Source organism: Podarcis filfolensis (genome assembly GCF_964270895.1).
Source record: "Podarcis filfolensis genome assembly, chromosome: 7".
Lineage (NCBI taxonomy): Eukaryota > Metazoa > Chordata > Lepidosauria > Squamata > Lacertidae > Podarcis > Podarcis filfolensis.
Window position 1 is genome coordinate 708,769 of NC_139603.1, and position 14,252 is coordinate 723,020.

The window sequence follows — 14,252 nt, forward strand, 5'->3', positions numbered from 1 at the left end:
TAAAACTGAGATCCAAAAGATATTTCAGGACGTCTTTCAAAATTTCTCCAAGTCTGAAGGCCCTCACAATTTTAATCTCTTCTTGACCCAAGTCCAGGTCCCAAAAATCAGCAAATTCCTCTGTGAGGGGATCTATCAAACTTTCCTTCTCCAGTTCAGGTAGGGCTCTGATCCTCAAAATCTTATTTTCTTTAAATTCAATCATAGAAGGCATCAACTTATGGTCATCAAATTGCATCTGTAAGGCTGGGGCTCTCTCTCTCTCCAATTGTGTTACTTTAGGTTCAACGGCAGCAACTTTCTCCCTAGCCTTCTCCGCAGTTTGCCATGTCAAAGTGGATTCCTGTATCAATTTCTGAATAGTTTCTATATTGATGTTCACTTTTTGTCCCAAATTATCAATTTTGGTAGTTACCACATCTACCTTCTTGTTGAGCTGTTCCAGTGAGTCATTTATCTTACTTAATGCAGCCACTAAGGCCTCGTCTGTCGACATTCTTAACCAATTCAAGGTCAATCCCAGAGTCTCACAGCTTTTTATCTTGCAGCTGGAAATTCCCCCAGCTCAGCTCTTGTAACAGTTTCAATAGCTTCCTCTAGAGGGAAACAGTTTCTATTTGTATTGGTCCTTTTAAACACAGTTCAAACAATAAAGTTAGTTTCAATTTTCAGTTACTTTTACTCCTTTTTAAACGCAGACGGAGACAATGGAAACAATATATTTCTCTTATTTAACTGGCTGTCAGTGAACGTTCTAATCACAGTCAATGAGCATTCTAAAGCACGTCAGTCCTGCTGGCAGCCCGTTTCCAGGATCGGAGCAATGGTATTTTAATTCTGTTCGCTCTCTCCTGCAGGTATATTCAGTCCAAAGCTTCCCCCCCTCTTCTCCTGCCACCAAGGGGGTTTAGTATTTTTTACCGATGGAAACTTAGTCCTTTACAATGAGCTTTCCACAACTTCAGCTTGCATCCTCATTGCTTCAGTCTATTTACAGAAGGGGAAGGTGGACTTCCTGTTTTGGACCTCCCCGTTTCGACACCAAATTAAGACGTTTAAAAATCCAATTCTCCGCTCAACTCACGGGTAGTTCCTTTAAGATCAAGTTGTCCACAGGAAAAAGTCAGCGCTCTCCGGCAACAGCTATGCGGCTTCGCTCCGTGGAAGAAGCAGTCAATTCGAAGCACCGCGCCACTCACCCCACGTCGCTCTGGATCCCCGAAACCGGGTTTCCCCGTGAGTAGGGGAGGCACAAAAGGTGCCAGCTGAATCCCACGTTCACAGGCTTCACCCACCTGTGATTTGTAGTGGGTCTCCGCCTTCGCCATGGCGGCCAGACCCGAATTTCCACGAGGCAAATTCCTCCCGATCAGAGGAATTCCGCCATTACCGGAGGCGCCAACCCGGAAGTCCTGAGGGGCTACCTTTGAAGGTGACCCAGAAACTACAACTAATCCAAAATGTGGCAACTAGACTGGTAACTGGGAGTATCCGCCGAGTCCACATAACACCAGTCTTCCAGCGAGGCACCATGGCGGCCGCCACAGCAGAAAACAGCTCCTGAAGCCAGCCAAAGTAAACGGCTCTGGCTGGCTGACTCCCGGGCTACCAGGACTGCTGCCGCCAGCGCCGCTAGCATAGAGGAATCGGGGGTGCCCAGTAAGTCTACCAGAGGAGCCTAACCGCCCCCCCCCCCGTGGCTTTGATCGAGCTGGGAAGGCACCCGGGCACCCTTCCAACGGCCCAGAGGAGCTCCAGGGCCAGGAGGACCACGGAGCTAATGCGAAGGAGAAGGAAAGGGGGGAAGAGGAAGAGGAAGAAAGAAAAAGGAGCCCCAACCTTACCGCTGCTGCTGCCATTGCCGCTGCTGACGGGAAAGAAGAGGAGAGGTAGGTGAGCATTGGGAGGGCAAAGGAGGCCACGCGGCTGAGCCCGACCCAAGCCTACCCCTCCGGTGGCTAGCGCGCCGAAAGCAAGCCTCAGAGGAAGCAAACAAGCAGACCTCAAAGATCACAGTAGATGCTGCAACATCCGCTTCCGCAACTTTCCTGAAAAAGTGGAGGAGAAAAGCCCAGCAGACCTAATTGTACGCTGGCTGAAAAATACAATCCCAAACCTGACACTCAAGGTACTTCAAGGAAAATTATTTAGACAATGTAACAACCCCCCTCCTATGGAACACAATGAAAGCGGTCACCAGAGGAGCTTGCATAAAAGAGAAAGCATTCCTTAAAAAACAAACCTCCACAAAAATTAGCAAAATAGAGCAAGACATCACAGCCATCTTATCACGCTACAAACGAACAGGATCTAAAAAACTCCTCAAACTTATAGAACAAAAAAGGAGAGAGCTAGACTCCCTAGAAATCAGCAAAACAATGGTCAGTATTCTATACTCTAAACAATGCTTCTATGAATATGGAGGGGGAAACTCCAGACTACTAGCAAATAGATGTAGGAAAAAAGCACTCAAAACAAGAATACACTGCAATCACCAAAAAAGATGGCAACATAACATTCTCCCCCAAAGAAATAACCTCAGGCTTTACAGAATTCTATTCCAACCTATACACATCCCATAACCCACCTGAGAAGGAAATCAGAAAATTCCTAGTGGGACTGACCATGCCTACCTTAACTGATGAGAAACAGGAATTCATGGGCAGTCCTATCACCCCAGAGGAAATAGATACGGTCCTCAAAAACCTGAAACCACACAAAGCCCCAGGCCCAGACGGCTTCACAGCAGCATTCTATAGGAAATTCAAAGAACCCCTGATGCCCTACATGACCCGCCTATTCAATGAAATCATAAAAGGGGGGCCCATCCCCAAAACCTGGACTCACTCCAAAATAGTCTCCATCCCCAAACCACTGAAAGACAGCCTCAAAGTAGAATCATACTGCCCAATCTCATTAATAAACCAAGACTACAAGATACGCACATCAGTCTTGGCCAACCGCTAAAAATCTTCCTGCACAAGTTAATAGCCCCAGACCAGACTGGCTTTGTCCCTGGTTGCAGTATTACAGACCCCATCAGGAAACTACTGAACCTGATCAAACACAGCAAGGCAACTAAACTCCCACTGACAATTATGTCCCTAGACATCCTTGCTTAGAATGGAAATACATATTAGCAGTACTAACTAACATGAAATTTGGCCCCAACTTCCTACAAATCCTCAAACAAATATACTCCCAAGCCTCAGCAAAATGCAGAACTAACAATATGGACTCAAATACTATAGCATTCCAAAGAGGCCCGAAGCAAGGATGCCCACTGTCTCCCTTCTTATTTATCCTGGCTCTGGAACCCTTAACAATCTAAATCCGAGCAGCCACAGACATCAAGGGAGTGGAAATAAAAGGCAGAACCTATAAATTAGGGCTCTTTGCAGATGACCTAATGGTCACAACACCAGACCCCATAAGCACAGCAACCTCCCTAATCAGAGAACTCAACACATTTGCAATGGTGTCAGGCCTACAGGTAAATTTTGCAAAGTCTGAAGCTGTGCTTCAACACCCCTCCTCACACCCAAAAAGAACTCACTAATGTCACCAAGATAAAACTTTGCCACACCAAGTTCAGATACCTAGGGGTACAAATAACCAGAAACCTCAATAAATTGTACCTCCACAACTACAATCCCCTGTGGCGACAAATTAACAAAGACCTAAAAAGATGGAACAACATGAATTTCACTCTCTCAGTCAAAATAGCCATGATCCAAATGATCGCCCTCCCAAAACTAACCTACCTATTCCAAACCCTCCCAATCTGGATTCCCCCAACCCAACTCCACAGATGGCAGAGAAAACTACACTCTTTTATCTTCTCACATTAAAAAAACCAAGAATAAGCCCCAAATACCTGCACCTCCCCACCTCAAAAGGAGGATGGGAAATCCCCAACATAGAAGCATATTACATTGCCAACCAAATACGCCATATAATCCCATACATATTAGAAGATGAGAGAAAACAATGGATACACCTAGAGAGGAAAACAATTGAAAATACCTGCACCACAGCATACCCACTCCTCCCAAACAAACTAAGGAAGATTCCCACAACAGTTAACAGGTACACATAGACCATGCTCAAACCAGGGAAAGCAGAAATAGGCAAACTATCCCCAACCCCATCCCCACCAATCCCCCTGGCGTACCACCCATTATTCCACCATGCAGCACAAAACCTCCAAATAAAAACCTGGCAAACCAAAGGCTTATATTGCCTAATAGACTTCTATAAAAATAACAAACCTCTGTCAACACAAGAAATACAGGACAAACTAGAAGACACCCAAATGCCCTGGTTAGCACAACACCAACTACATGCTCTCTTAAACAATCCAGCAGTAAAATCAGTAGCAACTAGGCCCCTGACAACATTCGAAAATCTCCTCCTAACAACAAAGGGGCACGGTAAAGTGATGGTATCCGCAATACGCAAAATGCTACTCCAAAATCCCACGAACCCCCTGGACATAATAAAAAAAAATGGGAGGATGACATAGGCTATGAGATTAACCCCACTCAGTGGACCAGAATGTGGTCTAAACAACCCTTTAAATCCATATCAACGAAAAGGAAATAACTTACTCTGAAACTCACCTACAGGTGGTACCTAACACCAAGAAAACTAGCGCTAATATGCCCAGGAACCTCACCAAAATGCTGGAGAGGGTGCACCTCCACAGGCACATACCTTGGTGGGAGTGCCCCAAAATCCAACTATTCTGGACAACAGCTATACGAGAAATATGTAAAATAACTAAGCAAGTATTAGAAATCACCCCAGAACTGGCCCTACTAAACATCTTCGAAGACAGTAATGCCCATTTACACCACAAAGAACTCATAACCCACCTACTTTCAGCAACCAGAAACATCATAACCAGATACTGGAGAGACCTGTCAGGAGTAAGCATGGACCAATGGCACCAATAGTATGGGAAACAGCCTTACTAGAAAAATTTACCAATAAACTGAAACTGACACAGGGACAAATAGAAGAAGATGCCTTCACCCCGGTATGGCTCCCCTTTATCACATACACAGCCCAACAAGATGACGACAAAAATCCACCAACAACGTACAAATCAATATGGCTAACCTGATCCAAAACACCCACCCACCCCCCACTCACACATGAAAACAAAGATCACCACAGCCAATCACAAACAAACAACCACACCCTAGGTCAACCCCACCCCAACCTCTCTCACCACCAAAGGAACACAAGTGAATAGCAGAGAACCTGCACAAGCGATGCTGACACAAAACCCCACATATATTAAGTAAAATAGAAACATTGGCACCCCACTCCACTCCCACTCACCTTTCCCCCCTCCACCTCTTTCCCCCTTTTCTTTCTAATATCTCAACAAATGAAACTGATCTGTAAAAAAATGTTACTTGGGGGGAAAAGAGAGAGAGACATTGCACATACTTTTGTAAACCAAGAAAATCTTTAATAAAAATATATTTAAAAATAAATTTACATTTAATAAAAATGCATTTTAAAAAAAACCACCAGTCATGAAAGACCTACATTGGCTCCCAGTACGTTTCCAAACACAATTCTTTTAGAAGATATCTGAAGGCAGCCCTGTTTAGGGAAGGTTTTTTTTTTAATAAATCTTTTTTATTGAGTTTTACATTGCAAATTTAAATTCAAACATTAAACATCAACATCATCATTTAGGATCATTAGGATCCCCTGAATCCTTTGACTCCCCATCTCCCTTCCATGGTTACCATTTTCAATCTTTTTCAACTGCTTCACTTATTTTCTGTTTTTCTTAAATAATCCATTTTTACCTTTATTTTTAGTACATTACAAGCATCACTCAAATCCTGCCAAAGTTTTTAGTTGTTTACAGTGTTCTCTTAAGTACAGTGTAAAATTTTCCTACTCCTTAAAGTTCTTCTCTTCCTGGTTTCTGATCTTCCCAGTCATTTTTGGCATCATCTTCATCAGCCATTCGTCTCTGGTCAGGACTTTATCTTCTTTCCATCTCTGGGCCAGTAGTATCCTCGCTGCTGTCATCACATACATGAATAATCGTTGCTGCAACTTTGGTATCTCTGCACCTAAAATTCCTAATAAAAAAGCCTCTGGTTTTTTTCACAAACATTCTTTTAAACATTTTTTTCAACTCACTATAGATCATTTCCTAGAATGCGTTTGTTATCTTGCACGTCCACCACATGTGGTAGAACATGCCTTCCTTCTCCTAATATTTGCAACATACATTTGAAGCAATTCTATACATCTTTGCTAATTTTATAGGTGTTAAATACCACTGACACATCATTTTCATATAGTTCTCCTTCAGCGCACAGCATGCTGTAAATTTTAACTTTTCCCAAAATGAAAATTAGATATTGTGCCCCTTGTATCATTACTGATTTAACTTCTTCATCCTTAGTATGCCACTCTAACAGCTTACACATTTTGGAAGGTAACTTCATAATGTTTTCCAATAAATCCTTTTCAGACCTTGAAATTTCCTTGCTAAATCCATTTTTCTCATCCATTTTAAACACATCGTTTAATTGGTGATATTGCAACCAGTCTGTTGTTTAGGGAAGGTTTTAATGTTTGATGTTTTATCGTGTTTTTAATATTCTGTTGAGAGCCACCCAGAGTCACTGGGGAAACCCAGCCAGATGGGTGGGGTGTAAATAATAATAATAATAATCCACCCAGCCCTCCCATGCTGCCCAAGGGCACACCTGGGGAGTGTCCCTTCAAACCTGTCCCCAACCTTGCTTGCTCCCATAAACTTACGTTGTCAATTTTACGTATGCAATTAACTTAACACTAGTCTGATTATATTGTTCTTTTATGTTGCCTATTTGATTCAAGGTTGAGCAGTGTTTTTGCTTGATGGGTTTTTGTTGTCAGCTTTTGTGTTTGAATTCCCTTACCGATGTCACGTGATTTTGGTTTGATATATTAGTGGAACTTGCATTTGTTTAATGCTTCTTTTTGTTTTGTTTTGTTTTATCTTAGTGAAAAAATAGACTTGGAGCTTCCCAGCGTGGAAAGTGACTCTCTGCCAGCCCCAGTTCTGGAAGCCCCAGAGGATGCCAAAGTGATATTTAAAGAAAGAACTGTCACTTCTCTTGGAGACACAACAGAGGGAATACCAGTTTTCAAAAAGCGAAAATTTGAAAATGGAAAATCTAGAAACATACGACAGAGACTGAATGATCACTAACAGACTAACTATACTGCAGTGGGGGGTGTTTTTTCACGGAAGAGAGAAGAGGGGGAAGAAAACAAAATATTTTAAACTATTTCTTTGACGGAAATGGTTGGAAATTAGAAGCTTTTAATTCTTCCAAGTTTATTGGGTGTAAATTGTATTATACTACTTATTTTTGAGGTGATACTAATTTTGTTTGCTAAACAAAGGTTTTTTTCCCTTTATGCAGTCATCTAAATATATTTTTTTACAGACCTCATCATCTGAATTTGTGTTTCTTGTCTTACCATCAGTATGTGGTAATAGTCATTTTCTAAGGGAAATGGGAGTTTAGCTGCTCCGTTGCTTATGTTCTATTCCTTTGGTGGGTTATCATCAGTGAATAGCAGAGGGGATCCAATTTCATGGTGGTTGCTTTCTAAAATAGTATTGTAATTTATATGGTAGCTTGTCATAATATTAAGTATTGACGAACGGTGACAGAAGAGCACCTCCCCTTTGGTTTTTAAAGTTAAACAGTGAATATCTAACTACACCTTTTAAATTTCTGGAGAGTTTTGAAATGTGATGCAGCAATTAGCATCAAACCTTTCTCTCATTTACCTTAACAGAAAGTAGTAGAATACACAACAATTTACCATTCAAAGCCTAGGTAAGATCTCAATGTGATATTTCAGCCCCATGTTATGGACAACAATATTACCTTTTTTTCTTCTTTTTTTGGTTTCAAATATTTCTGCTTTTCTTCTTGCTACTTTTTTGTGCTTTTGTGATGGTAGCTTGTATATTCCTCCATCTTTTTTTACATTTTTATTGGTTTTTTTAACATACCATTTCCAACAATCATATAACGTAACTTCTTATCTTATACAATATTTTAGACTTCTGTCAACGCCTCTGATGATTTTTCGTTCTTTATCACTTATTCTGCATTTCTTAATTTCTCTATTACTCTTAATTATCATTAACTAACAATTCTTCTCATAGTCTTTCTTGCAATAATTCAAATAGTCCTCCTTAAAAAACTTCTTGCAATCCTACTAGCGTGATCTGTTCATTACCATTACTTTTCAAATAGTTCATATATTTACTCCAGTCTTCTAAGAAACTCTGGTCCCGCAGGTTTCGAATCCTTCCTGTTAATTTATGTGATTCTGCATAGTCCATCAATTTTGTCTGCCATTCTTCTTTCGTCTGTAATTCTTGCTCGCTTGTATATTCCTTAGATTTCATTGTTTTTCTTTGGCAGGCTTTGGATGAGGGAAAGGAATGTTTTATGGATGAGATAAATAGACAAGGGCAGGTCTCTTGCTGCGCTGCGGCGGAGTCCGTGGGACCATGGTCTCTCCCTTTCTGGTCTGTGCAGTGGCAGAATGGTAGCCTGGGCTGCGTGTACTTGTGGTCCAAAAACCTGATCCTGGGACACGAAGGTAACCTGAATTCTCTGGCCTGCATAGTTTTGCAAATTAAGTAACATATATTTGTTTTGCATGGTTATTATTCTACAGCTTGTCATCAGGGGAGGCACAAACAGCTTTGCAGATTCTATTCCTGGGACTTCCCTGGACATTGTCTACTCTGCAGGCGATCTTCACTGCCTTGCTGGTTTTTGTCTTCTTTCTTCACTATAGATACAGTTACTAATGAAGGCTGAAGGGGACCAAATCTGTGAGAAACTTGAAAAGAGGGAACAGAAAAGCATTGGGTGTAATCCCTGTTACGGTGCCAAATTAAGAGCCACATTTGCTTTTTGGGCCCCTCTTCTACTTGCTATGTTACCTGTAGAAGCTGGTTTTCACCAAAGAAGGGAGTATATGCACTTCTTTTAAACTTATTTTTTCCTCCCGTGTCTAAAATAATGAGTTACAGTGCAATCCTATGCTTATTTTTTAAAAAAATTAAATTTCCGTTAAAATAAAGTTTTTAGCTGTTTCTATTTTAGTTGTAACTGATCTTGAGTCTTGTCAGGAAAAAGGCCAGATAGAAATAAATATAATGATGGTGATGTTTTGGCAGAACTTCCATTGAATTCAGTCAGGGCTATTCCAAAGGAACTATACATAGGACTGCCTTAATTTCTCAGGTACTAAATAGCTTTATTTCAGACAAGTTTTAAAATGCATGCTTGAGATATGCTAAATACTGCAAAATAATGGTATTTTTTAAAAGTACACTGTACCATAGCATGAAGCATAGAAACTTATGGTAACATGTTTGTCTGCTTTAAGTGAGAAAAGGCTAACTAAATCTAATAAAAGTACCAACATTTATTTTTGGACATGCCAAGTTAATTTGTTCTGTATGTGTTACTCCATTTGTTCTAATGGTTCCATTAACTGCCTTTTTTCTGATTAGCCCAGGTAAACTTCACATCTTAAATTCAGATGTGTTTACATGTTGGAAAGCAAGCTATTTTTAAAATTTGCCTTGTAACTTACCTAATTTTATATATGAACTGTTTTGAACTATCCTGCTGTGATCAGAGGCTCAGGTTCAAACCATCTGTCGAGAGGCTTTTCTCTCCATTTCCTTTTTAATGCTAACCTCAGTTTACTGTGACATTTAAAATCTGCAAACTGTGGTTGTAATCAGATACTATGGGTAACTGATTCTGCTTTGAAGGTCACAGCTAATGTCATAGCAAGCTATGGTTAGCCCTAAATAGGAAACACGAGGGAGGCCATGCATATTTTAGAGCTCTGTATAACTTGAATTTCTTGCTCTCTCGGTATTGACTATGCAACCCTTTAGCTCTAATTACTGTGGTACAGAAAGAAGCAGTGGGGTGAAGTAATTGGGGCAGAAGAAAGGAGTTTTGTGTTCCACACTGTTGCTGGTAAAGGGTCACAAAGTAAATAATTGCACTCTTCTGACTTTTCTTTGTGCCACTTATCTGCCTTTTTCTGTTTTCTCTTCTCAGAGGTTGCTTACAGAGTCAGCTATTCATTTCCTGCTCTGTGTGTGTGTGTGTGTGTGTGTGTGTGTTTACAAGAACCAAGGATTAATATGAAGCAGAAGAAAGGAAAAAGCTCTTGGATTATTAGGGCTCTTCAGTTTACTAATAATGAGTAATCATGCAAAAGTCTAGGATGGAAAATAATGCACTTCCTGTGCATTATTCTGAAACACTCTTATTTCCTGTTGTGTAAATATTTTTGTGTGTGAATTACTCTTCTAAAATGGCAGTATGTTGTTGGTGTATTTGCAAGCGGTGTGAATTACCAATAAAGAGAAGCAAAGAAGAGTCTGTGTCAGACATGCTGCTTAAATGATGGTTGCTTTCAGATGGGTGCCACAAAGCAGATCTTGCAGGTGCTTACAGGTTGTATCCAGCGGTAGCACTCAGCTGGCAGTAACTTTGTGTCAGTGGGATGGGAGGGAAACAATCATAAGCGATGCCTCTCCCTCACCTTGCAGGCCTCCCCCCCCAAAAAAAACTGCTTGGGAGTTTAGGGACAGTACAGCAGATATGGGGGGCTGCAGTGGGAGGGAGGTTCCTATAAATTGCTTCCCTCCCCATCTTGCTGAAGGAAACCTTAGCAACAACTGAGCAACATCTTTGGTTACAGCACTATGTTTCAAAACCTTACCTTCCCCAAAACTGGGGAGAGATTTGTTCTATTCTGATTTGCAAATAAATTTAAACCTTTAACTTTGAACTAGTGAGGCAATGTTATTTGCAATTATTCCATCTAAAATTCCTATGCTAATCTAAACTTAAAACTAGTTGAAGTCTTCCTAGCAAATTCACACTTTCACAAGGACTTGGATAATTTAGCTGTGTTAGATTCCCAAAGCTGAAAAATCTTTCTAAGGGAATGGGGACAGATCTGCTTATGCCACTCCTTGATTTCTTTCTTCCTCCCCCTGCTCCCTGCAATCTTTGCTTACTTTCCCTATTTTCTCACTCACCTACACCATGGCAACAAAGAACTAGGATCAAAGTGTTCCATCTCCATAGGAGAAAATTTCCATGGCTGACTTTGAGTGACTTGAGCAAAGATTTCTTAGAACCAGGAAAAAATTTAAAATGCTCCAATTTGAATTTTCCTGGGTTCTAATTGGGGGATCAAAAATGTTTTCTGAATGAATGCTTCCACTGTCTCCTACTATTTTTGTGCTCTTCTGCTCAGAAAATATTTTCTGTCTGGCACCTTCTCTTCCTGCAGTTATGTATATTGCAAGTGCTAACACATTGTTAATCTGTCTCATTGCCTTTGTTACATAAGTCAAGAACATTCTGTTTCTTGACAATTCATCTTATTTTATACAGCCTTAATGTGAAATCATAATCCTCATTTATTTCCACACTAATCATCTTAATCTCAGGGTCGTGGGTTTAAGCCCCGCATTGGGCAAACAGGTTCCTGCATTGCAGGGGGCTGGACTAGATGACACTCATGGTCCCAACCCTCCAGTTCTATGATAGATGTAAAGGGGAAATTTAATCTAGAGTGAGAGTCTTTCCCAGGGGTATCCAAGCACATGTATATCTGAGCTGTGCTGCCATTTGAACCTAGCTTCACCACCTCCTTCCAGCTCCAAGATGGGTAGAAGAGAGATCAAGGCCTACTATTAGCTTGCTGGATAATTCACAGTGAAGTGACATGCGTTACTGAATCACAATGTTGAACAATAGCATTTTCTAAATTAGGCTGTCATAATCTTTGATATTTGCACTTGCATATGCAGGCCATTCTGATATGTGTGGCTCGTGGGTTTCAGTTGGTAACTGGCTCCATGCCCAAGCCACCATCTCTCATCATGGCTGAACTGACTGGTTGATGGACCTCAAAGGGTCTCATAACAACAATGAATGAGCCCTGCCAGTCTGTGAAAAGTGAACGTGACTTGTTCACCAAGACACACCCTTTCCTTCTGCCTTGTTTCTTCCACTATGACAGCACATGACATATTAAAGCCTCCACACTGCAAGCAAACTATATAAAACATATATGTATCTCAAATCTTCAAATACCATGTGTTGTATGAGACTCAAAAATTCCTTTTATTTTTCTTAAAATTTTCCATTTGTAAAATATTTTGGATTAGTTTGTGATCGTATTGTAAATAAAAATGTCCTTTGAACCAAAGCCTACCAGCTATAATTGCCACTTAAAAGATTTACACAACATGACAAGAAACAAAATTAGACACTTGGAAATACTTTTTTATTTCCCTGTGGTAATAACTATAAATATGAAAATGCCACCATTGTGAAAACAATTTTTATCCTCTTTGGCTTTTGGAATATAAAAGAAATTATCAAAATATGGCATTCACACAATTTGTTTTCCAACAGCATACTTGTGGTATTCTTAGCATGTGCTCACCAATTATGTTAAGAAATGTCTAGGCCAGCTTTTATCAACATGGTAACATCACTCAGGGCAAACACCTGCAAAGTTGGGGTTGGACAGGATCTTTGAGAGAAATCTCTAAAGAATACACATGCAGGATCCTTTGCTTAGTGTTGATAAAAATAGCCATTAGCTGGTCCACATTGTCTGCCTCCCAAATAATTTGTTGCAAATGGACAGGGCCAGTTTTTATGCTCAAAATCTTCTATTATACACTGAAGCTGAGGTACTACTTATCATTCTATTTGAGAACGGTCATTTCAGCTTGGCCCCCTTGCTTTCTGGGCTTCTTTGGCGATCACTCGTAGCCATGTAAGATTGTCTTCCATAAACACGGTCTTAACAGTTAGTCCATAAGTGACTATGGAGGCCAATTCTGGATCCACATACCCTTCAACAGTGGGGACATTGGTTTCTGGGCGGGAGTTGATCACGGTGTGGATTTGGTTTCTGGGCGGGAGTTGAGTGTCTTCAAAACCCATGACACCTTTGGTAAAGACTGTTCTCCAATTGGAGCACTCACAGGACAGTGTTTCCCAATTGTCAGTGTTTATACTACATTTTTTAAGATTTGCTTTGAGAGAGTCTTTAAACCTCTTGTTGACCACCAGCATTATGTTTTCCATATTTAAGTTTGGAATAGAGTACTCGCTTTGGAAGACAATAATGAGGCATCCAAATAACATGACCGGTCCAACAAAGTTGATGTTGAAGAATCATTGCTTCGACACCGATCTTTGCTTCTGGCATTAGTTTACCTGTCTTCCCAAGTGATATGCAAAAAAATTTTGAGACACCGTTGACGGAATCTTTCAAGGAGTTGGAGATGGCATTTATAAGTGGTCCAATTTTCACAAGCATACAGTAAGGTTGGTAGTACAATAGCTTTGTAAACAAGCATTTTGGGTTCCTTGCGAATGTCCTGGTCCTCAAACACTCTGCACTTCAATCGGGAGAAAGCCACGCTCGCAGAGCTCAGGCAATGCTGGATTTCAGCATCAGTGTTGGCCCTTGTGGAAAGATAACTGCCTAGGTAGGAGAAGTGATCAACACTTTCCAACATTACACCATTGAGTTGGATTTGGGGCGCTGCAGAGGGGTTGTTTTGTGCTTGTTGGTTCAGCACTTTGTTTTTTTTTTTTTGGATGTTGAGCAATAGGCCAAGCTTTTTGTAAGCTTCTGCGAAGATACTTAGGATGGGTTGGAGGTCATCCTCTGAGCATGCACACGCTACGTTGTCATGAGCATACTGAAGCTCTGTGATGGAAGTTACAGTAACCCTACTCTTTGCTTTCAGCCTGTTCAGATTAAAGAGCTTTCCATCTGTTTGATATATGATTTCTACTCCGGTGGGGAGTTTCCCTTTGACAAAGTATAGGATCATGGCAATGAAAATAATGAATAGAGTTGGGGCAATAACACTACCCTGTTTAACACCTGATCCCACTGTGAATGGTTCATTTTGAGAGCCACTGTGATCTGCGATTGTTGCTGTCATATTATTGTGGAGGAGCCGAAGAATGTTCACAAATTTATCTGGGCAGCCGATTTTCAGAAGGACAGTCCACAGGGCATTATGATTTGCAGTGTCGAAGGACTTAGGTCAGAGTTAGGGCGTCATACCTGACAGTGATATTTGATCCTGGCTGACTGACCGAACCCAAAGG

General features: G+C 40.8%; 1 protein-coding gene across 5 annotated transcripts in view; it reads left to right on the plus strand.

Annotated features, from left to right (window-relative positions):
- The window catches only part of WBP4 (WW domain binding protein 4), a 45,280-nt gene extending 34,811 nt beyond the window's left edge, over positions 1-10,469 (plus strand). For all 5 annotated transcript variants that reach the window (XM_083624342.1, XM_083624343.1, XM_083624339.1 and 2 more), the window contains exon 10: positions 7,030-10,469. In XM_083624342.1, the coding sequence (XP_083480468.1) occupies positions 7,030-7,237 (208 nt within the window). In that variant the 3' untranslated portion in view covers positions 7,238-10,469. The remainder of the gene's footprint in view (positions 1-7,029) is intronic.
- The last annotated feature ends 3,783 nt before the right edge of the window (positions 10,470-14,252 follow it).